The following is a 25,288-nucleotide window of genomic DNA, read 5'->3' on the forward strand; positions in this document are numbered from 1 at the left end:
GAAAGTTGGACTGTCAAATCTACAAAAAATAGAAAAAAAGAACATGAAAAATATTGCAAAACTAAAGTATTTCTCTAGATTATTCAAGTTTTTTAAGACCATAATTTCATTTCTCAGAAACATGCATACTCTGGCCTGGTACCTTAGGAGACTCTTTCTCTTTCCCTTTCTTGAAATCAGGTAGGACTCCCTCCTCTCCCCTGCAAGCATCACTTTAACTGTGGTTTCCAGAAACTAGAAAAATTAAGCCTTAGATATTGAATAAATAACCAGTATTAGCATCTCTGAAAGTAGCCTAAACCTTATCTCATTTTTTTCAAGTTTATTTATTTTTGAGAGAGAGAGCACGTGTGCACATGTGCACACACACACACACACACACACACACACACACGTTCACATATGCTAGCACAAGCGGCAGGGGGCAGGGGGGCAGAGAAAGAGGGAGACAAAGGATCCAAAGCAGGCTCCGGGAAGTCAGCACAGAGCCTGATGTGGGGCTCTCACTCACACACTATGAGATTGTGACCTGAGCTGAAGTCTGACGCTTAGCAACTGAGCCACCCAGGTGCCCTAAACTTTATCTCTTCTAATTGAACAAACAAAATCCCCCTATATTTCTCTGATTTGTGGTTTTTTTGTTATTGCCTCCACTTATTCATACTATAATGCTATCATTTCTATTGTTCATTTTAAGCGTTTAGTATTTCAAGTACATTTAAATAAGCCTCTTGCAACCTGGTCTTGAAACTTACCCACCATCTATAGCAATATATTATGAAGCAGTGTATTTTAAGACTAACAAATGATTTGCTACAAAAATTGGGGGTCTTAAGCTGGAAACTACTTCTAACAACATAGATATTCATGTGTGGGTTTTGTACTCAGGTTCATTAATTTATAGTTTTACCCAGAATGTTGCTTTTTAGGATCTTTTAAAATCTAGAACTCATGTTATTACCTAACTGGTAATAAGCCATTTCACATTCAACATACAAAAGATATAGCTGTTAACAGCGTAGCTTGTAAATCAATGTAGTATCGTGTGGTCCATGATAATTGGTTGGATTCAATATTACTACATCAAGCAAGAGGCCCAGCACTTTTGCTCTTAAAAAAAATGCAAATTGGATTGACCGAATGGGTACGGGCTGCTAAATTTCCACATGTTAGTTATACTGTGTCAGAGAATCATACTTTCCCAGTGCTACGTTCTGACAACTTACTCTCTATGGCTCTTTGCCCTCTAGCATCTTTTTCAGGGTGTCCTTTACTTCTGTGTTCCTAAGGGAATAGATCAGGGGGTTGAGCAGGGGAATTACAAGACTATAAAACACAGAGACCACTTCGTTGTACTTCCATGAATTCCCTGCTTTAGGTTGCTGCATGTACATGAAAAACAGTGTTCCATAGAAGATGATGACCACAGTGAGGTGGGAGGCACAGGTGGAAAAGGCTTTGCACTTGCCTTCGGAAGACTGAATTTTTATAATGGAAAAGAGGATACAAATGTAGGAGATGAGGACAGTCAGGAAGGATCCACTGAGATTCACTGCGGAGAAGATCAAGAGCTGCTTTTCTTTGTTGCGGGCATCAGAGCAGGAGAGGGCAAGGAGAGGGGGGTCAGCACAGTAGAAATGGTGGATGATATTGGAGTTGCAGAAAGACAACTGGAAAGTCAGAACTGTTTGTATTACAGAGTTCAGGAAGCCGTAAGTATAGACCCCGATCACCAACTCCTTGCAGACCCTCTGAGTCATAATGGCTGAGTAAATCAGGGGGTTGCAGATTGCCATGTAGCGGTCATAGGCCATTGTGGCCAAGAGGAAGCACTCAGTAGTGGCGAAAGCACTGGAGAAGTACAGCTGGGCAAAACAGCCTGAAAAGGAGATGGTTTTTTTCTTCACCAATAAATTTTGCAGCATCTTGGGCCCAATGGAAGATGAGTAGCCAACATCAATGAGAGCCAGGTGGCTGAGGAAATAGTACATGGGGGTGTGGAGCCTCGGATTCACCTTGATGAGCAGGATCATGCCAAAGTTTCCTACCAGGGTGATGAGATAAATCACCAGGAACACTACAAAAAGGGGAAGTTGCAGCTCAGGACGCTCTGTGAATCCCATAAGGACAAATTCTGTCACTGTGGTCCGATTGCCTCTTGCCATTTTGTTCTCTCTCTTATTGGAAAAAAAAGAAATATGGCTTCAAAATGATTAGACTAAAAATAAAAGGTTCTTACCTCTTTGTTCCAGTACCAGATGACAAAAATTTGGCTTCACAATTCCAACGGTTAAAGATTGCCATTAGCTACGGGGCTTTACTCTGCTCAGACTCAGAAAGTTGGAATTCATTCACTTTCTCTTTTGATGGAAATTGACCAGTTGACCTCCACGTAAGTTGCACCAAGTTACACTCCCAAAAGCTGTACAACAGTGCTGATTTTCTCACCAACCAAGAATCTTATCAGATTTTAAACCTTTGCCCCCATGATGGTAAATACTGGGCAGCTTATGTCTTCTTGATTTTTAAAAATATGAGTAGGGATTGGCATTTTTTCAAACAATTATTTGCATGTGTATGTCTTTTTCATGACTGGTCAGTTCCTTTGCTAATTTTACTATTAGGTTCTTGGTCTTCTAAGCATATTATTTATAGGGCCTCTTTGTTTATTAAGGAGATCAGCCATTTGTTTGATACGTGTATTATAAATTAATTCTTAATTTGTCACCTAACATTGGTATGGTACTTTTTTCCTTTGTGCAATGCAGTAAATTTTAAAGGGTTTGTTGCCAACTTTATCAATCTTCTTTTTGATTTCTGATCTTAGTGACATAATTAGATACATATTTCTCCATTTAAAATTATTTTTAAAATAACCTCTTGCTTTATTCTAGAACTTTACTAGATTTCAGTTTTACATTATAATCTTTGCTTTATCAGGAGTTTAAGTTTGATATAAAGAATGAGATAATCAACTAATTTTACTTATTTCTCCAAATATCTAGCTGGGTGTTTTAAGGCTGTTTATTGGTGAAACAATTTTCTAGTTGATTCTGTTATTTTAAAATTCCAGCTTTAATGTACAGTAAACATTCATAAGCACTTGGGTCAATTTCTGATCCCCCCCTTTTTTTTTTTGTCCTCTCTTTTAGAACAAGGACCAAACATTTAAATCCAAAGCTATAAATTTGGTTTTAATATCTGGTAACAAAATTTCTGGCTATTTTCACATGTATATTTTCCAGATAAACTTTGACATTATTTTATCAAGTTCCAAAAAAACAATGTCCTGTTTTCACTTAGAGTGCTATTGCATTGAATTGGTATGTTGATGTGCTGAAAATTGATAAGCTTTACAATAAAAATTTCTATAATTAAGGAATGTATGTCATTTATTAATTACTTCCCTAAATAGTCTTTCCTTAGAGTTTTCTTTAAACTTTACAGATAAATATCTTATATTTTTCTTTAAAGTTTATTTATGAATGTTTTATCTTTTTATAACTATTGTAAATGAAGCTTTTTTTTCATTATGTGCTTTATTTAAGTAATGTTTACATATAGAAAACTACTGACTTTTGTAAAGTGATTTTATAACTATTTTCTTCACCATAGTTTCCTATCATTTAAAAATAGTTCCTAGTTGATTCTTTTGGGTTTTTAAAATACAGACTCATATAATATGAAAAGGAGATGAACTTCCTCCCTCATTTTTGGATAGCGTCTCTCATTCCTTTCACTTTTCAACTTGTATTGTCTAGTACTTGCACAGTATTACGTTTCAACCTCTTAAAGCGTGCTCCAAAAGTGCAAGGGGACCCAGGTATATAGACATACAGCGTAGCCTGTGTAATATAACTGACTTTGAGAAAGTCAAGGTTATAAAGAACTGCACACATTTGGTGTGGGTAGAAAACTGGCTCCCTAGGAGCAAGCCTATCTATGACACTGGAAGAGCCCAGGGCAAGAATAACAAATGGGGACCTATGTATCTACGCCTTAATAAGTAAAAGTTAAAAATGAAGATGGCAAATTAATAATATATGTTCTAGATTTCCTCAACAAATATACCCTCATGATAGTCTGGAAGGTGGAATCCTTGGAATTCCATGCTGGAATGCGGTGGCGTGAGAACCTGTCTCCGGCCCACATATGTGCAGCCACACGTGTGTGCATCTGTTCACACCCCTGCAAATAGCCGTCTCTTGGCTACTTCTAAGGCCTAAGCATGGGAACATCAAGATTGCGGTTTACCTTTACAAGGGTGACCTTGGAAAGCAAGTCTTGTAGACTCTGGAAATAAGTTGAGGGCCATCTGGGCAAGGAATTTTAGGGTCCTGTTGCCTGGAAGATGGTCTAGAAAGGGTGGACAGGATGAAAGCTGGGTGGGCACATCCCTTTGCCCTTGTCTACTGGAGTGTGGTGCAGCAGAAAGAGGTCCAGAATTGCCCTGAAGAACGTAACCAAGGCAGGGTCCCTTTTGTTTGGCTCTAAGGGTAGTACTGCCTATAAGTAAATGCTTGTCTGGCTAGATAATTGAGGATCTCACCCATTTTAAGGAGTTTGGTCTGTATCCTACAGAGAGTGGGCAGCCTCGGAATGAACTGAGATGGTCATTGGAAAATGGAAAGAACTTCAAAAGGTGAAAAGTGGATTCAAGGAGAGCATTTTAGGAGGAGAGTTGAGTCAGAGCGGCTCAGAGCATGTTTAGGAGACTGTGAGCATCCTTTCTGTTAAGAGCAAGTACATCTGAAAGAGATTAGTGAGAAACAAACTGGAGGGAGGGTTCGAGTTCCACGTTGTATAGAGTTTCCCACGTCAGGGAGATTTTAAGGACTAGGTCAGTGGTGAACGTGGAGAACATCTGAGCAATAGAATGACTTGAGCAGTGTTCAGCTTTCAGGGAGTTACTCCGAGAGTGTGTGCAGGATGGACTGAAGGGAGAGAACGGTCAGTGGGGATACAGCTGGGATGTTAGGAAGGAGAGATACCCCAAAGGCAGAGTCTGTGTCACTTGGCAATTGACTGGGTTTCAAGTTTTAGGTCTGAGAGACCAGGATAATAGTAACCCGAGAATTCATAGTTTAATTAAATTTTATCTCTTATCTAAGGTGATCTGACACAATTTAAACACACACACACATGCACCAATAATGTTGAGAACATATTAAGGGGAAGACAAAAAGATTTCCCACTGTATTTATAACAAGTCACTGTGAGGTAGTGCTTTTAGTAGGAACAGAAAGACTGGGCTAGGAGCGGAGTAGGAGGGAAAGAGGTTGAATTCAGGTTGAGAGGACTGTGGATGGCTACCACACAGACATAGCTAGTAATATGGATTTGGGAGTCAGCAATGGACAGGGGATAGTAAAAGCTGGGGGGATCAATGAGATGGTTCAGAGATAGAGAAACAGGTAACAGAAGATTTCAAGGACAGACCTTTGGGGAAATTGTATCTAAAATTTGGGGAGAGGAGCAGCAGCCTTAGATGCCCGAAGATGTTCATGTTAGTTCATATCAGGAAATAGTAAGGAGTCTTTTAAATACGGTCTTTCTAGCATTCCTGGTGTATTTATGGTAGATGGGGCCTGTTATGCTGTGGTCTTGCTTCTCTCATGAAGAGCTTAAAGCAAAACCAAGCATGGACGTCTTCAGGAGTTGCACATAAGCAATTATTTTTTAAAAATATAATTTAATGTCAAGTTAACTAACATATAGTGTATACAGTGTACCTTTGGTTTTTAGGGTAGATTCCCATGATTCATCTCTTACATACAATATCCAGTACTCATTCCAACAAGTGCCCTCCTCCATGCCCATCACCCATTTCCCCCTCTCCCCCATTCCCCCATCAACCCCCATTTTGTTCTTTATATTTAAGAGCCTCTTATGGATTTGCCTCCCTCCCACTCTGTTTGAAACTGTTTTTTTCCCTGGTCCTCTGTTAAGTTTCTCAAGTTCCACATATGAATGAAAACTTATGAGCTCTGTCTTTCTCTGATTGGCTTATTTCACTTAGCATAACACCCTCCAGTTCCAGCCACATTGCTGCACATAAGCAATCTTGCTTAGTAAAATGTTTGTTGCTCTGGATTCTGTGCCAAGACTTCCTGCCTCCATTAGAAGTGTGACCATTCTCACTTCAGCTGTGACACAAAGCAGTTTAGTAAGTAGAAGAACCCAAAAAGCCAGTAGACCGACTCTGGCTTTATTCAACAGCTCTTGTGTGATAGAAGATGTTTCCTATGTTATGTATTATTGACATAACTGTACATTTGCCTGTGATGTTTCTAAAACATGGTTCATACAATCTAATTTCTATATTTGTAAAATCTTCTTTTTGAACAGCCAACTATTTATTCATCATTTATCCTATGGAAATGCTTTTTTTGCATTCAAATGTCTTCTAACTGGATGCTTTTTTTTTTTTTTTAAGTTTTCAACCCAGTATGTATTCTGACTTTCCTCATGGGTAATTAAGTTTGAGGCTTACTGATAACATCAATATTTAGCCTATTAGTTCTTAGAATATAACTAGACCTTATGATAAATTCAGGGAAAAACAAAATAATAAAATTCTCATAATAAAAATTTGACCTGTAATTTTCTACCTAAGAGAAAACTTACAGTTTCTTTAAGAAATAAAATACTGATGGGGCACCCGGGTGGCTCCGTGGGTTAAGCATACGACTTTGGCTCAGGTCATGATCTAGCGGTTCATGAGTTCGAGCCCCATGTCTGACTGTGTGCTGACAGCTCAGAGCCTGGAGCCTGCTTTAGATTCTGTGTCTCCCTCTCTGTCCCTCCCCCACTCATTTTCTCTCTCCCTCTCTCTCAAAAATAAATAAAATATCAAAAAAATTTAAAAAATAAAGTAAAATACTGAGTATTCTGACTTAATTATTCTCAAATTTAGTGATAATAACCAGTGAGTATTTAAATAGTTTCATGTACCATGAATTATTCATTCTATTGTATACATTATTTTATTAGACACGTCATTATCATTTCCCCCATTTTCTTAGTGAAAAAACTAAAACACAGAAATATTCAGTAGTGTTTTTCCAAATTCACAAAGTAGAGAAAGTAGATGAGCCAGGATTTAAAACCAGGTAGACTGATTCTAGGGACTTCAGCCTAAACTATACTGCGTCCCCGTTTATGATTCCCTTGTGATATGATTTATGTATACATAACATTTATTGTGTTTCATATATTCAGTAGTTGATGATTCAAAGTACTGGTTTGTGTTTTACCACTCATTGTTTGAATACTTCAAACAGCTTTGTTGAATAACCTAAGAACTCTTCTTAGCCCCTGCGAACGGAGGGGCACATGAACTACTTTAAGAATCTGGTAAAAACTAAGTATCTGTTCCTAGAAAGTTATCAGGTCTATGCTATGGTTTCCTTATAGATAATATATTGACCAAAAAATCCAGCTTTTCTGAGAGAAAACAGATCCTCTCCCATCTGTTTTTTCTGACAGAAGGAAAGCATACCTGTACTCTTCACAATCCTAGAACTGAAACCCTTCTCTTCACTGCCTTGTGGTTTTTTACTCTAGCAGCCTTGGAAATGAATATAACGTACCAGGCACCTATTGGGCAGTCAGTCAGGGTTTCCAACCTTCTGGAAGCGTCCACCTCGAGTAGTTGCAATGAGACAAACAGACTTCTTCATGTCTGACTGGAAGACTTGGTTTCTGTGTTCCACACCGACAAACCTATGAGTATTTATAAAATGCAATGAGTCTGTTATGTCTTGTTATTCCAGAGCTTCCTGGGTACCAAGGGAACAGCATATACAGAGTTTCTACGAGATATTTTACATTTGATTTAAGCCACCCTTGGGAATTAAATCCCTGAATCATCCTGGTAACTAATGATGACCTGGGTTATGATGCTTGGTGCATGTACTCAGGAGGACGCTCAAGTCCAGAATCTTCAGTGTGATACTTGGACACGGCCTTCCTACCCTTGGCAGGGCATATGCAGTGGGGTGGTCTTGAAATTGTGGCTGCGGTGGGTGCCCAGGGAATGTGTTAAGGGACAAGGTAAGGTTACACAAAAATTGCAGGACCAGGATGAACATATGGGACATTTTTTGCTTGGAAAGAAAAGGTGGCCTTGGCTAGCATATTTATCACAATGGACAATGAAAGAGAAAATCAGTCTTCGTTTTCCCTATGGCTATGTATTTCCTGCTGAACCAAATTAAGGAATAAAATCATATGCAAAGCCAGGTCAGCAACTAAATGTTCTAAGGGCTCCATAAACCTCCTTCCCTTTCCCTCTCCCTTCCCCATTGCCCTCTGGATTGAAATTGTGGCAATTAGTACACCTGATATGGCCAGAGGCAATTTTCCAGTTTTTGGACTCCGGCCCTTCAGGTTATTAATTGTAGCTATTTGGCACATCCTGTAAAGTACTGCTACAAAGAACATTCGCTTCAAAGTTGGCACGCAAAGCAAGGCAGAGCTAATGTGAGAGCATTTTCCAATTAGAAAGTGCATTTGCTGTCTCTGGGCATTTCCCAAGTTCATTAATTCACACACACAAAAGGAGGAAGCTGGAAGAGAAATGTGTCTGTGTCAGACCTAGAGACATGGTTCTAGTGGCTGTTTCTAGTCAATTTTTGCCATTTTAAGTAACTTACAGAACATAAATGTATGACTTCTCATTGTGGTTAGAGGAGAGAATTTCTAGGCTAAAGATGGCATAGGCTGAAACATAAGTTTGATTTGGTAAGTGAAGTAGTCCATGATTTTGTAAATACTATATCTGATCACAAGCAGGTTACCCTGACACTAAGCAACAGGACTTCTATTTTGAGAGTCCTTAGGACGGCACCCCTATCATGAGTAGTGACCAAGGGGCTGGAGAAAAAGGCAGAAGCAAGGGTCAGCTGGACTATTGCCTTTTCTGTCACATCTCATGTTTAGTTCCAGTTCAAATGATAATCAATGTTGTTGTTTTTTTAAATTAAGAATCATTTTATTTTTCCTATGGAATTCTCATTCCCAGATGAGAATTTAATATTTGGATGTGCAGGAAGCTAGGCCTCCTCAAGGCTGTTCTTGCAGGAAAGCAGGTGACATTGCACATCTTGTCTGAGCAAGCGCCTAGCAGGGGGAAGGGGAGGAGAGAAGCCGATACTGACAGAGCTGAGGAAAAGTGGCCGTGGCCCTCTTGTCACTGGATCTTACACTGTGCTCCATTCCTCAGCACGACTGGGAAAGAAGTTCTAGATCTAAGAGTATCAGATAGTCTCCGGTGAGACTCTGAAAGGGAAGGGCAATTTTCAGGAAGGACTCGTATTAAAGGAAGGTGCACATATGATTCATGCATTCAGTTGGGGGCAAACTTGAATCTTGGTAATGTTCATATCTGAGGGTGGTGACTAGAAAGGACATCTGAGGCGTAACTCAAAACTGCTAATATTTCTTGTTCTATCACAACCAGGAATCATACAGGTTTGTTGATTCTTTCACTGAACTGCAAGTCAGGGGGTCTTCTGACTTACCATGTCTGCCTCGGAGTAGCCATTGCTATTGGTTTGAGGCTTAACTATACATTTAGATTTTTCTTGGTGGAAAGTCTCCATGCTAATAGTGTGGACTTATGTTAAGCAACCAGGAGTGTTCACTTATAATTCTGTCCTAATGTTATCAAAAATTTAAATAGGCTTGGAAGGTGAGTGTTATCATTTGAGTAGAAAAGTTCAGCTTTCAGACTAAAGAAAGGTTTCTTCACTCTTATATTTACTATCTTTGTATTTGTCTTTTTTTTTTAAATTTTTTAATGTTTATTTTTGAGAGACAGACAGCACGAGTGGGGGAAGGACAGAGAGAGAGAGACACACACACACACAGAATCCAAAGCAGGCTCCAGGCTGTAAGTCATCAGCACAGAGCCTGATGTGGGTCTTGAACCTGAAAACTGTGAGATCATGACCTGAGTGAAGTCGAACGTTCATGCTCATGCTATGACTTTCCATCAAACAGTTTGGCTTGTTTGCCTTGTTTATGAACTGAGGAGAGACATTGTGGGCGGTGATTCTACTGGGGTTATTGCAATTCAGGTGCCTGACTGATTGCATCTGTCTGTGACCAGTTTGAGTGACAACAACATATTGACCTATAGGGTTTGTTCAATAACGTGCTATAAAATTATTGTGCAATAAAATGACATACCTTGTACTTGGAAATAATAATTTGATATGTATTTTCCTTCGGATAGAAAAGCCTGCAGATGAGAGTAACTCAGGATTTTTGCTGTTTACTCTGTAAGCTCAAAATAAACCAGATATGTTCCACAACCTGAGAAATGAACGCTTTCTGTATTTACCACCCATAGACCCCACGGAGGGCAACAGAGAAAAGAGGAGCAGTATAAGGAAATTTTTTATTTGAGAAAACAATAAACAACCGCTAAACAAAATTTCTAATATGGACTTTTACTCTTATTTTATGTGAAACATTTCAGTTTTCTGCATTTGATAAATAATTACTTTTATAATTCAAACATAGTGTCCCAATTTCCAAGGCCACGTGACACCAATTCAGCTTAATTATTAATACAGAGAACCACTTTCCTTTGAAGTACACTCAACAATCTTTTTCTTTGGTGCTGTCCCTGAGAACTTCCTTCCCTAAGAAAGCCTTGAGGTTGTGACAGGGCACCCAGCACGCTATAGCCACAGTTACCTGGTCCAAGTCAGAACAAGACTTGAGCCAGTTTGTTTTGGAATCTCAAAGAAGAAACTTGGATAGACCCAGGAGTGAAAAGTAAAACATGTAGGTGAAAAAAATTTCAGAGTGGAGAATTGTTGGGACTAAAGCTAGGATGAAGACAGTCCTAATAGCAGTAGGGATCTTTACAGAGACATAATAAAAAATCAGGTTTTCTGTTGAGTAAAATCCCTAACATCCCAAAGCCAGAGTCTATGGGACTATGGAAGATAAGAGATGGATGATGGGCCAGTCAGCAAGGAACAGTAAAAAGACTATAACTGCATACACACTTGAACTCAAATGAGCCCTGGCCAGCAAGGTATTTTGGATTTCTTTAGATAACATGATTGCATAGTTCACTAAGTGACTTGCAGACATACATTTGCCATAGGATTCTCTGGCCAGGAGACAATCATCCCTGGTGAGTGGAGCATGTAAGAAATGAATCTGTATAAAGGTGTCCATAGTAACAATGGTTGTTCTCTGTAACAGGAGACTGTGCAGTACTCGGAGGGAAAGGCAGAGCCCCCTGCAGACTAAAATGTGCATAAGACAAGGGAAACTCCAACCCAATGGGAGTATCATGATTGTCTCCTGTTTCCATGCAAGGATGATGACACTCAATGCTAAGAAAAACATGAAGAGGGACCTTTGATGTTCTTGACTTTCTGGGAACTCATTGAAGAGATGTTTGGGTCTGGTACATTGAATTTCTTCAGTCATTTTGTTTTTTCTTGAATTTTTTCTTCTGGAGGGGAGAATGAGAAAATAACAGACAATGAGGAAAACAATGAGTGATGAGAGAGGTTGAGATTAGAGGTCAGTAGCGTTCCCTCACCACAACTTTGGTGTCAGTTCCATAAAGAGAACTCCCATATCGTTAGTGTGGATAAACAACATTGAACATAATCTTTTAAAAAATGACATTTTCTCCCAGGGATCTTGTTAGTCCTATTTTCTTCACTCCTTCCTTGAATTATACCACTACAGGCTTGCATTCTGATAACACCCACTTATATTACAGACCAATTATAGCAACTGATTCCTGAAGAATAAAAATGTCCGGGTAAAAGGATGGTCTAAAAATGTTCAATTGAAGGAAATCTGATGATAGATCATAGTTTGACCTTTACCTAAGAAGATATTAAAATAGCAGCTACTCAGCATAGAAAGTGCAAACAAGTCACATGCAAGTTATAACATCATAAAAATTTCAAATCCTAAAAGCTTTCCAGAGAGAGATTTTTAAAAAGGTATTAGAAAAGCATGAGCACACCTCGCAACAGCTATGCTGAAAACTGGAAGAGAATACATTGGTTCAAAATGCTAATGTAAACATATTTCTTTCCAGCCAAGAATTCAGTAACTAGCCAAATTGTTACTCAGTTGTGAAAGATAGAATATATTTTCAAACTTCAATAAAGAGGATATTAAGATATAATTGGCATGGGCACTGTTGACATCTTCATATAATTTAAAGAGTGATGGTAAGATGAATAAAGATTGAATGAATCTGATAATAAGATGTATTTGGTACTCCAGGTATGTCCTCCTCCTCAGAGGGTACTCAGAGAGCCCGCAGTAGAGTTCATTGCTAGACTGAGCCATCACATCCTTTTCTTTGAATACCAGTTTATGTGAAAAATATCCTTTATTGACAATCGAATTCCTAGAACTATAGCGTTAAAGACCTAATTCATGCTTCAAAGCTATTGTTGCATACTCAGCTCTATTCATTGTCTCCAGCCATTCTTTTTTTACAGAATTATTCTGGCTTATTCACAAGCACATGGAGTTAAACAAGAGGACCTTTTTGCTTCAGTCCATGCACTTACTTGTGCCCAGTATGAAACTTCAAATTCCTTTTTTTGTGCATCTCATAAATGCTTTTGATCATTATCGTCTATGTATATATTATATATATTTGTATATTCTTCCCCCAAGTGCTTAATTTGTAAATGGACAAGCTTAAAAATACACTTTGTATGTAACTTGAAAAGAAAAACAAAAATTGAAATACTCGTCTACTTAATTATGGGAGAACTCAGCTGAGAAAAGCAATCTGATAAAACAGGACAGAATATGACATCTGTGGTGACAGAAAATGAAGATGCTGATAATTCTTTTAAGCATTTTATGGTACAACAAAATGGTAAAAGATTCAGTATCTTTTTGGACATGGGTTATTTCTACAAAGGTATTCTTTTCTTTTTTTCTTTAGAGACAGAGAAACAGAGAGAGAGAATGGGAGCATGCTAGTGGAGAAAGAGGGCAGGGAAAGACAAAGAAACGGAAAGAGAGAGAAAGAGAATTGTAAGCAGCCTCCATGCTCAGCAAAGAGCCCAGTGTGGGCTTCATTCCACAATCCTGGGATCATGACCTGAGCCAACATCAAGAGTTACATGCTCCACTGACTGAGTCATGCAGACGTCCCTAAAGGTAATCTTTTTATGTGAGATTTAAAATGCCTTCGTTAGCCTCATTAATGCCCTTCTAGCTTCATTATAAGTCAGATTCTATTTGCTCGAAACCTACCATTCCTAGAATCTTTCTCATATCTTGCTTATTCAACATGCACACACTTGCCCAGAATGTGGCTGTTGTAGGGGAATATTTTCAAGCCTGTGTTGATTCCTGAATGAAACCCAACCAGGTGTCCCCTCTCAGTGGTGGGGCCAGCTTCAGCTTCAGATGGTACTTACCAGTCATCCATAGAGTCATTAATAGGGATTTTAGAAATTTTATTAGAAAAGCCAGTTTTGGGGGCACCTGGGTGGCTCAGTCATTAAGTGTCCAACTTTGGATTTTGGCTCAGGTCATGACCTTACAGTTTGTGAGTTCGAGCCCCACATCTGGTTCTGGTATTCTGTCTCCTTCTGTCTATCTCTATCTAAAAAAAAAAAAAAAGCCAATTTTATCTAATTCCAAAGAACTAGAGTTTCAGGCCTCAAGAGAAGATGAATTTCTCTAGTATTTGTAACTTCTGTTCCAGTACATATACATATATAGGTCTGTGTGTGTGTGTGTATACGTGCATATACATATACGTGGAGAGAAAGAGAGTTAAGAATTAATGACATCCCCTGTTACTCTAATGCCCTTGTTATCTGGGTAAGTGCCACGATTCGCAGATGTGTTACCTTGAGATCCTGAGGAGACAGAGATAGGCAGAGACTGTGTCTCACCTACGAGGCCTCTGGGACTAGTCTTCAGTTCTGTACCTCAGCTTCCGTTCCAAATATAGATGTGAATCCCTGAACTAACCCTCAGACTCAGTGAGTTCTCTAAAATTGACTATGAACAAAGGCTGCCTGCTCCCCGAGGAGTGATTAAAGCCATCTACTCTGAGCCCCTAATCCACACCCAAAGTCTTGCTTCAGGAAAACAAGTTTCACATCAAAGGCAAGTAATTGCTTTAATGAGCTTAAAAAATGTATTTGCTTATAATTGCAATAAGCCTTAGTTTCAGATCAGAGCCAGCATACTAATAGGACTGAATAATAATGCTAATAAAAATAAGATTAGCATCATAGGTAGCAGTAGTAGTAGTAGTAGTAGTAGTAGTAGTAGTAGTAGTAATAGCAATAAATTAATTATAGTGCAAACATTCTTTCCTCCCTTGACAGTGGAAAACTGTGAGTGACAGGCATCTGTTACAGCTGGAGCAGTGAGGGGGCCAGGGTCCTAGAAGCAGAACAGTGCCCATTTTAAATTGGGTTACTTCTGGGACGCCTGGCTGGCTCAGTAGGTAGAGCATGCAACTCTCCATCTCAGGGGTGTAAGTATGAGCTTCACATTGGGTGTAGATATTACTTTAAAATAAGATCTTAAGAGGTGCTTGGATGGCTCAGTCGGTTAAGTGTCTGACTTTGGCTCAGGTCATGATCTCCTGGCTCATGAGTTCGAGCCCTAACTTAGGCTCTGTGCAGACAGCTTGGAGCCTGGAGCCTGCTTTGGATTCTATGTCTCTGTTTCTCTCTGCCCCTCCCCCACTCATGTTCGCTCTATCTCTCACAAAAATAAACATTAAAAAAATAAAATCTTAAAGAAATTGAGCTATTTGTATTAAATTGTAAGTGCTCTTTATAATTTGATATAAGGCCCTAATCAGATGCATGACATGCAAATGTTTTCTCCTATTCTATGTGGTTCACTGATGGATAGTCTCCTTTAAAGCACAAAAGTTTTAATTTTAATGAAGCAAACTTATCTATTTTTTCTTTTGTTGCTCATGTTTTTGATATCCTACCTAAGTGTCCATTACTAAATCCAAGATCATGAAAAATGGAAGGAGTGGATGATATAGGAATGTGTGTGTATTAACATGAATGGTGGACATCTGCAGAATGTCAATCGATGACTATATAAAAGTTTTGGCCTAATAAAAAATGGCATAAGCTGTAGAAATATAAATTTTAACCTCTACGCTATTTAATTCAGCCTTGATTAAAATTAGAGTTGCAGCCAGAGGGCTCATATCAAGGGCTACAAACTTGAAAGATTAAGAAACTGAAGTTTTTTTTTTAATCTTTCAACCATATTTTTATTTTATTTTATAATAGTTTATTGTCAAATTGGTTTCCATATAACACCCAGTGCTTCTCCCCACAAGTTTCCCCCACCATGACCATAACCCCCTTCTGCCCTCTCCATCCCCCTTCAGCCCTTGGTTCATTTTCAGTATTCAATAGTCTCTCATGATTTGTGGCCCTCTCTCTCCCCAACTCTCTTTCCCCCTTCCCCTTCCTATGGTCCTCTGTTAGGTTTCTCCTGTTAGACCTATGAGTGCAAACATATGGTTTCTGTCCTTCTCTGCCTGACTTATTTCGCTTAGCATGACACACTCAAGGTCCATTCACTTTCCTACAAATGGCCATATTTCATTCTTATTGCCATGTAGTACTCCATTGTATATATATATACCACATCTTCTTGATCCACTCATCAGGTGATGGACATTTAGGCTCCTTCCGTGTTTTGGCTATTGTTGACATTGCTGCTATGAACATTGGAGTACATGTGCTCCTATGCATCAGCATTTCTGTCTCTCTTGGGTAAATCCCCAGCAATGCTATTGCTGGGTCATAGGGGAGTTCTATCGATAGTTTTTTGAGGAACCTCCACACTGTTTTCCAGAGTGGCTGCACCAGTTTACATTCCCACCAATAGTGTAGGAGGGTGCCTGTTTCTCCACATCCTCACCAGCATCTATAGTCCCTTGATTGGTTCATTTTAGCCACTCTGACCAGGGTGAGGTGGTATCTCAGTGTGGTTTTGATTTGTATTTTCCTGATGATGAGTAACGCTGAGCATCGAAGAAACGGAAGTTTTAAGTAACACAGGCTTTGAGGTGAAAATGAACTGAACTAGCTGTTACATCTTGCTGTAGAGATAGGAGTTAAATGTTGGAAAAAATACTTTTTACATATATATAATTAAAGAAATTAAATATTCATTTTCAGGGAGTAAGATTTATATTTCTTTTTTAAAAATGTTTTTTAAATTTATTTTTGGGAGAGAGAAAGCATGAGCAGGGGAGGGTCAGAGAGAGAAGGAGTCACAGGATCTGAAGACAGGCTCCAGGCTCTGAGCTAGCTGTCAGCACAGAGCCTGACGTGGGGCTCGAACCCACGAACTGTGAGATCATGACCTGAGCCAAAGTCGGATGCTTAACTGACTGAGCCATGCAGGTGCCCAAGATTTATATTTCTTAGCTAGAATAAGGTTGAGATGCTTATAGGCTAGGGAAAGATAGGATAAAATAGGAAAGGGAGGGCCGCGTGGGTGTTGTGGGTCAAATTTTGGCTCAGGTCACAATTTCAGGGTTCATGAATTCGAGCCTGCATAGGCTCCCTGCTGTCTCCCTGTCAGCACAGAGTCCACTTCCGATCTTCCATCCCCTTCTCTCTCTGACCCTCCCCTGCTCACTCTTTCTCACAAAAAATAAATACTATATTTTTAAAAGAAAAATAGGCAGAGAAGGAAAGGTTAGAAGTTGAAGTCCCTGGGTGGGAAAAACACATATTATGAAAGAATGCTGCCAGTATCTGACCACCGCAATCCTAAGGTTCCTCTTAAGAATGCAACAGTCACTCCTTAGAGGATGAAAAAGAATGAAATTTTGCCATTTGCAACAATGCAGATGGAACTTGAGGGTATTATGCTAAGCAAAATAAGTCAGAGAAAGATAGATATCATACGACTTCACTCATGTGGAATTTGAGAAACACAACAGATAACATAGTAGAAAAATAAGATAAAAACAGAGAGGGAGGCAACCCATGAGAGACTCTTAAATACAGAGAACAAGCTGAGGGTTGCTGGGGGGGAGAGTGATGGGGGGCTAAATAGTTGATGGGCATTAAGGAGGCTACTTGCTGGGATGAGAACTGGGTATTATATGTAAGTGATGAATTACTGGGTTCTACTCCTGAAGCCAAGACTACACTATATATTAACTTGAATTCAAATTTTTAAAAAATACTAAAAAAAAAAAAGAATGTACAGACAGCACCTACTCCTCCTCCCCTCAGATTCCCCTCAGGAGTTTGACAAGCAAAATATCTAAGTAAAATAAGTAAACTATAAACTTTTGTTATGCAAGGGACAGTATGACCACAGTCTGACTCCTCACACAGTGGAGCCAGGTCATTCAGGAACAGACAACCCAGGACCTAGAGTTATTACGTCAATAAGAGTAGAACCTGAGAAGGAATGAGGGGGTAGGGAGGTGGGGGTCGACCAGAACCTTATAAAACAAAGACCCTTGCCTCTAATCAGGGGTGTTCAGCTTCGAAAGCCCCCTCTCTGCAAAGAGAGCCTTCATACTATTCTTACTTTCTGATCTTATATTCTAATAAACTTGTGCCTGCTGCCCATTTTGTTCTGTGTCCACCACTTCATTCTTCGAAGTGGCAACTTCAAAACTGGGCAACCAAACCTGGGTATTGAGGTAAAGGATCCTGCAATACTTCGTTTTAATAAACTTGCTGTGAGATCCATTTTAACTCTATTTGTGGATTGCTATGTACCTTTCAAATTTGACACCACCACATTCTAATCCTTGTCAGCTGTGAGAAATTATTTTTGTTTTATCTTTGAAAAATATTGAACTAAGTGTATTCTTTTTTGATACCTAATCCTTGGTTACTCTGTTCTGACCTAGTCATAATAAACTTAATCAATAATATCTGTAATAATTCTTAGACTTGAAAAAACCAGTTTTCCTTCTTGTAACAATTATGTTCAAATTAAATAAATAGGGACAATTGCAGTAAAGGTTCTGGTCATTAATTCCAGTGGGGGAGGGGAGAGGATTCCTCCCCAGAATCACCAAGTAATTCTCTAGACATTGACTGAGTGTCATACAATTCAACTCAATTCTAACACTATCTACCTGGAGATAACATCAGATCCTATAGTTAAAGGGCTCAGTCCCACAAAACTATGGCCTATCACCCAACTTCAGCTGCCAGTCCCAAGCACAGGCGTGCTTCTGACCCACAAGCTACAGATTAAAGGCTCCTACAACCCCTGCTTGGACTTTAGACACCAGTCACAAGTTCAGGTCATTACCTATACTTCTGTCTGACTGGCTTGAAATTAGAAGTTCCCACATCCCCTACCATAGGTTTGTTACTTTGCTATAGAACCTCACAGAACTCAGAGAAACCTTTTACTTAATAAATTACTTATGTATTATATAAGGATGCGACTCAGAAACAGTCAGATGAAAGAGATACATAAGGAAAGGAATGGGGAAAGGATGTGGATCTCCCATCCTCTCTGAGCAGGCCATTCTCCCCAGATCTCCATGAGTTCACCAACTTGGAAGCTCTCCCAACCCCCTCCCTTTGGGGTTTTATGGAAGCTTCATTTCATAGGCATTATTGTTTATGGTGGCTGATCGAATATCCAACCCTTCCTCCTCCCCAGAAGCCAGGGGGTGGAACTGAAAGTTTTGGTCCCATCCCTCCCTCTAATCACAGGGTTGGTTGTCTGGTGATGAGCGCTAATCCCACTGGCAATCCAAAAGTCACCTCATTAACATAACAAAAGGCACAGGTTGTTCTCACCATTTAGGAAATTTTTGAAGGTTTTAGGAGCTCTGTGCTAGAAACCAAGACTAAGACCAAATATATATATTTCTTATTATTTATCACAATATCACAAGCAAAACACAGAAATCCTAATTTTTCTTTAAAAAAGCATCTTACTTACAGATACTAAGAAATCTCAACCATGAAATAGTTTAAAGAGTCAAAGGGTTCCCTGCTGGGAGTGGGAATTTGGATTTGTAAAGAACTGGTCAATGGGCCACTGTTTTCTTCATGAGCCATTTTAACTAAGTGCATGTAATTATGTGAAAGTATAAAACATGAATAATATTAAATCCTTTTAATAAATAACTCCCTCTGGCTGTTGTGTGGAAGGCTGGATGTGCATATAGGAAAATGTAAGAGTTGCCATGGGAGGGCGACCAAGCGGCCACTTTGCTGTGGAGAGCTGCATGCACGGACAACCCCCACCTGCAAACCTGGAATGACCTGCGCCATTTGAAAAGCACCAGCGGCCATTTTATTGTGGGTCAGATAATAGTTCCAGGCACCGCTGGGGACCGATGACCCCCCCACACTCCAATCTGGAATGTCTCAAACAGGAAAGTCTCACCACTGGAATTCCAGCATTCCCCCACCAAAGCAAACAGTCAATCCTATCCTGCCACAGTCCAAACATGCCCTTACTTGGCTATCTGCCCACCTGAGATCAAACCCGGAACTCTTGCACCCATAAAACACCTTGCTCTCCCATACCAGGTGTGACTTTCCTGACTCCCCACTCCGGAGTCACGGAACCTCACCCGGGAATTGCAGATTCCAATAAAGACTTTCTTGGCTCCATAACTTGGTCTCTCTCTTTCCTCTCGCCTCTGCCTCCATCTATTAAACCTTACAGAAAATCAATAAGGACAGCTAGCATAGTGTTGAGATGAAAGGGAGTGGACACATTCCATAGGAATTGAGGAGGTAAAATCAACAGGAGCTGGCCATTGATGAACAAAGGACAGGAAATGAGGATCCTGAGTACTGGCCTGTAGGTCTCACCAGTTTTAGGGAATTGGACAGAATGGCAAGGGTAGAGAGAGAAAAATGTAAGTCAAGGACTAGCTGGAAACCAGTGGTCATCATTGAGGTTCACTAGATGACAGTCCTATTTAAGAGCACACAATCTAGCATTTAGTCTTACCTGGATTTTGAACCTGGATTTAGTTTTTACCATTTGAGCACATTTGACAAGTGGCTTACTCTAAGCCTTGGTTAAGTTGGTGAAGTTAAAATAATGGAAGAACTTGGCTCACTAAATGATCGTGAGGATTAAATAAGAAAATGTAAGTAAAAAGTCAAGCACAGGGCTTGGCAAGGAGTTAAGTCTGGATGAAAGATGGATAGTAGTATTCCTGGAAAATCAAACAAGGTGCATCCAGAGAGTGAGATAGGACTTTCTCCAATTAGGATTAGCAAGAGAATTAGAATGAGTCTGAGGTTGAAGGCAGGTGTTTCTACCATCATTCTTCTGGTCAGATAAACCACTAGCCAGTACTCAGCCCTTTGAGGCATGCAGGCTAGGTCTGATCTGAAAGTCATCCTAAACATCATCTTACTTCATAGCTCCCTGCATATACAATTTTAAGATCCTCATTTCATACTTTTTTGCTAGAAAAAAGTATTTGTCTTAAAAATTATTTAAAATTCAACTTTATATGGTATTCCATCCCATATTACCCAGGATACTTGATGGAGTGCCTTACCTACATCACTATAAAAACTCACAAAATGAACACATTTTAAGTGAAAGGACCTAACATTAGATATTATATTTTTTAGTATTCCTTAACCTGAAATATCAAAGTAAACTTAGAGCCAATATTTAGCCAGGAGCTCATTTATTATATTACACTCCCAATAATTATCAAAAGAAAGTACACCAATATCTAGATAAAAAGAAAAAATAAAGAGATCATTTGAGAACTGACAGAACTCTTATAGATTAGCTGTGTCTGTGTGAAGGGAGCTGTTCAATAGTCACTGGATAATGTGATAATGACCCTGGTGCTTTTAAATTCACATTTGAAGCTCCAGAATCTTCTGAGATTTTTCCCCAAAGACAAACAATAATATAAGATAGCAGGGCTGCTATATAACCATGACTTTGAATTTATTGCTCTAGGATGGATGAATTCTTGTTTCAAGAAGTGAGATTTTGGCTTTTGCAGCTTAACAGTACTCTCTAAAGTTGTATCTTTGTGGAGAAACAGGGCGGATATAACCCAGCACTCAGCTAACAAGTGACCTGAGCTGAGTTAACCTAAATTACTGCAGTTTATATTTAGTGCATATAAACAGACATACTTCAAGGTGCCAGAATTCATCATTTATCTACTCTAGATCAGAAACTCACATGGTCTTTTTACACTATCCAAACATGGAACTCAGCCATCATGCTAATAAACTCACTAGCTTTGTGATGCCTTGAGGACCTACTGTTTGTTATTATCTTGTGGAAAGACTTCCGTTGCTTATTGTTCTGAATGCTTTAGCTTATAGACAAGAAGATATTTTGGACAAAGTCTATAATATAAAACCAGAAAGCACAGAGATGAGGTTCAATCTCATCACTTGCTGGGCAGACCTGGGTAAACTTAGCTTTTCAGACTGGAACTTTATTCAGGTGTACATTATGTCAAAAATAAAATTATTTCACTCTATAATTTTCCAGTGAGAAAACATTGCTACATCAGGAAATGATTTGCTTGAATAAATGTAGTTTAATTATGTCCTAGATATTAATCACATATATTGCATAGTAATTAGGTTGATATATCAATCTACTTGGTAAAACAATTATTTTAATGGTGAATATTACACATATATAATAAATTTATAATAGGTGACTTCATTTATAACTTTAACTTGAAATTCCCTTCTATTTCTTATTTGTCCTATCAAGAAAATTATACTTCTCCTTTTAAAAAATCATCTTGTTTGGGTGTTGTCTAAGTGCCTCAGTCGGGTAAGTGTCCGACTCTTGATTTTGGCTAAGGTTGTGATCTCACAGTTCGGTTCCTGAGTTCAGGCCCTTATTGGGGTCTGTGCTGATAGCGCTTGGAATTCTCTTCCCCCTCCCCCACACTCTCTGCCCCTCCCCTGCATGCACGCACGCGTGCACATGTTCTCACTCTCTGAAACATTAAAAAAATGGTCTTGTGTTATTGGCACTGTAAACTTTGTGATTTACTCGTACATTTTTCATACATTAGCTGTCCTTAAGTAGGAAGGGTAATTTGTTATCCACCCATTTCTGAGAGACTCTGCTTCATCATAAGTATTATTTAATTTCATTTATAGCATAGTTACTTAAAGAATGAACTAGATTCAAACTGTCTGGGATTCATGCCTTGATTCCAGCATATGCTATGTAAACTTAGGTAAATTACTTAATATTTTCAAGGTCAACCTTTTCATCTATAAATAATATAAAAATGCTTAATATTATTTCATAGAAATTAAAGTAGAACTAAATATATAAGATTCTTAACACTTTGCCCACAACTTAGTAAGTATTCAATAATGTTACTATTACTCAAGTCTCCATTTAAAAGGCCTGTATTTGGGGCGTTTGGATGGCTCAGTTGGTTAGGCCTCCAACTCTTGATTTTGGTTCTTGTCATGTTCCCACATTTCATGAGTTGAGCTCCAAATCGGGCTCTGCACTGACATCGCGGAGCCTGCTTGGTATTCTCTCTTCCTCTCTCTCTCCGCCCCCTTCCTCTCTCTCTCAGAATAAATAAACTTTATAAATAAATAAACAGGTCTATATTTATACATTATTATCCTTTCTGTTATGCTTACTTTTCTTTTTGTACTTTACAAAAGTCTTATGTTTTTCAATCTTTAGCTTTAAAGCTACACTAAATACATTTTATAAATATATAATATAAAGAGAAAGGAGTAGTGTTTCTGCTGAAAACAATTCTTAAAATATAGAATACCCATACATAAATATATAAACTTTTTACTCTAAAATCATAACTGAAGAATATATTTTTTACTCTATAAGAAGTCCAACCTGAGCTTGAATATTAACTTTTTATTGGATTTTTAAAAATATTTATTTATCTAGTTGAGAGAAAGAAGAGTGAGAGAGTGTGAGCATGAGTTGGGGGGGCAGAGAGAGAGAGAGAGAGAGAGAGCGAGAGCAAGAGCGAGAGCGAGAGAGAGAGAGAGAGAGAATGAATCTTAACCAGGCTCTGAGGTGTCAGCACAGAGCCTGATGCTGGGCTTGAACCCATGAACTGTGAAAACATAACGTGAGCTGAAATCGAGAGTTGGATGCTTAACTGACTGAACCACTCAGGTGCCCCAAATATTTACTTGTTTATAATAACCTCTTGGTGTCTTAACAAAAATGAAACCATCAAATTTGTAACTTCTGTAATGTTTTCATCAGCGCCTCAGTTTGGGAGCAGCTCCGTGGCTTCCTGGACTCCCTGGGGGATGGGAACCACACTGCAGTGACAGGGTTCATTTTATTGGGCCTAACTGACGACCCTGTCTTCCATGCCATCCTCTTCATAACTGTTCTTTGCATCTACCTGGTGACCATATTTGGCAAGTTAGTACAATCATTCTTATCAGAATCTCCTCTTAGCTCCACCACCCTGTGGTGTTTTTTTCTGAGCCCCTTGGCCTTGGCTGACATAGGCTCTTCCTCTTCTGTCACACCCAACATGCTTGTAAACTTTCTGGTGGAGAGATCTATAGTCTGCTATCTTGGATGTGCTGTCCAGGTGAGTTCAGCTGTTTCCTTTGGGTCAAGGGAGTTCTTTCTTCTGGCTACCATGACATATGATCACTTTATGGCCATCTGCGACCCACTGCTTTATTCAACCAAAATGGGCACACAGTTTGTGTTTGCTTACTCACAGCGGCTTGTGGAGGTAGTTTTCTCAATGCTGCTTTTCTACTATTTGCTTCTCTTTTTTTTACTCTTCTGTGGATCAAATCAAGTCAATCACTTTTTCTGTGATTTTGCTCCTTAAGCTCTCCTGTTCTGATATCAGTATCTCTGCTATTGTCCCCTCACTGACAGCTGGCTCCATCACTGTGGTCACGGTGTGTGTCATAGCCATCTCCTACATCTGTATCTTCATCACCATCCTAAAGATGCACTCCACCAAAGGATACCACAAGGCCTTCTACGCCTGTGTGTCCCACCTCAGAGCGGTCACTCTGTGCTATGGGACCATCACATATTCATTTATGTGATGCCCAAGTCCAGCTACTCAATGGGCCCAAACAAGATGGTGTCTCTGTTCTACCTGGTGGTGATCCCCATGTTGAACCCCCTCATCTACAACCTCAGGAACAGTGAGATGAAGGGGGCTCTGAAGAGAAAGCTTGGCAAAAAAATGTTTTCTCAACGAAATCTGTTATTTTATATTTGATATAATAATATGTCACAAATATAATAATAAAAAGGATATAGAGTGTCTGTGGTCTAAATATATCAATCCGTATGTCAGCCAGTATGGGGCTTTTCAGTAAAGTAGGGGATGGGTTTTCTGATATCACTTGGTGAATCAGAGGCTTTAGTGAGTTACCTTTAACAAAATTAATTTAAATTTAAGTTATAAAAACAAATTGCTTCAAATGAAAACATAATCAACTGAAAATCCTTTATAACGTTTATTCATATTTTTTCAAAAGTGTTTCTCTGCATCAGTAAGGTTATTTTACCTCAGAACCTTTAAGGCTATGTCCATTTCAATCACAAATTATCCAGAAATGAACATGATAATTACTAGGACTGAGTATACCCTGAGGGGAAATGACCTAGTGGAACCAGGCAGTAAAACTACTGGAAACATTTTTGCAGTAAGGTTATCTGCTGGGGATGGGCTCTGTGGACCCCTAAGTGCTGACCTGTGTTCCTGGTCCCTGGCTCCAGGCCAGCTACAGAGGACCTCATAAAAGAACAGGAGGAAATGCCCCTGCCTAACCTGTGAATGCCTCTGTCGGGTCAAACAGGTGACTTTTCTGTGGGAGTGAGCGTGATCCTGAACTCCTCAGAGACTGAGTAAACAAACTGCTCTTACAGTGACTTGTTCATGAAGAGACTCCCATCCAGTGAAGGAAGCTGGAGGGGACTGGGTTGTGTTTCCTCCCATAAAGCTTAACTTTCTTTTATGTGCTGACCACTACCATGCTTATTTCTCTTTCCTAGTCCTCTCTTTAATGTTTTAGACAAAAATATATTTATCTAATAAAAGTCAAGCACAGACTGTCTCAAACCAAAGTATTCTTCCTACCCCAAATTGCTCCCTCTGATATTTTGTAACCCAGTAAGAGGCACCCCACTCAATCAATTTGTGGATTCCAAACCCCAAAAAGAAATTGGCTTCTTTTCCCCCCTTCACATTCCTACATCCAGTCACAAAGTGTTATATGTTCAGAGTCCTATATTTACTTCCTGCTCTTCTCATTTTTGTTGTCAG

At 39.2% G+C, this 25,288-nt stretch overlaps 1 protein-coding gene and 1 pseudogene across 1 annotated transcript; one reads left to right on the top strand and one right to left on the bottom strand.

Moving 5' to 3' along the window:
- Positions 1 to 1,229: 1,229 nt before the first annotated feature.
- Positions 1,230 to 2,165, bottom strand: LOC115272513 (olfactory receptor 1030-like). Its single transcript, XM_029915567.1, has one exon. The coding sequence runs from the start codon at positions 2,163 to 2,165 to the stop codon at positions 1,230 to 1,232; it is 936 nt and encodes a 311-aa protein (XP_029771427.1).
- Positions 2,166 to 2,366: 201 nt separating this feature from the next.
- LOC115272514 lies at positions 2,367 to 24,205 on the top strand (annotated as a pseudogene).
- Positions 24,206 to 25,288: the final 1,083 nt, after the last annotated feature.

Source organism: Suricata suricatta, chromosome 11 (genome assembly GCF_006229205.1).
Source record: "Suricata suricatta isolate VVHF042 chromosome 11, meerkat_22Aug2017_6uvM2_HiC, whole genome shotgun sequence".
NCBI classification, from domain to species: domain Eukaryota; kingdom Metazoa; phylum Chordata; class Mammalia; order Carnivora; family Herpestidae; genus Suricata; species Suricata suricatta.

Coding starts and splice junctions, on each gene's coding strand:
- LOC115272513 (XM_029915567.1), bottom strand. CDS start 2,165: ATGGCAAGAGGCAATCGGACCACAGTGACAGAATTTGTCCTTATGGGA.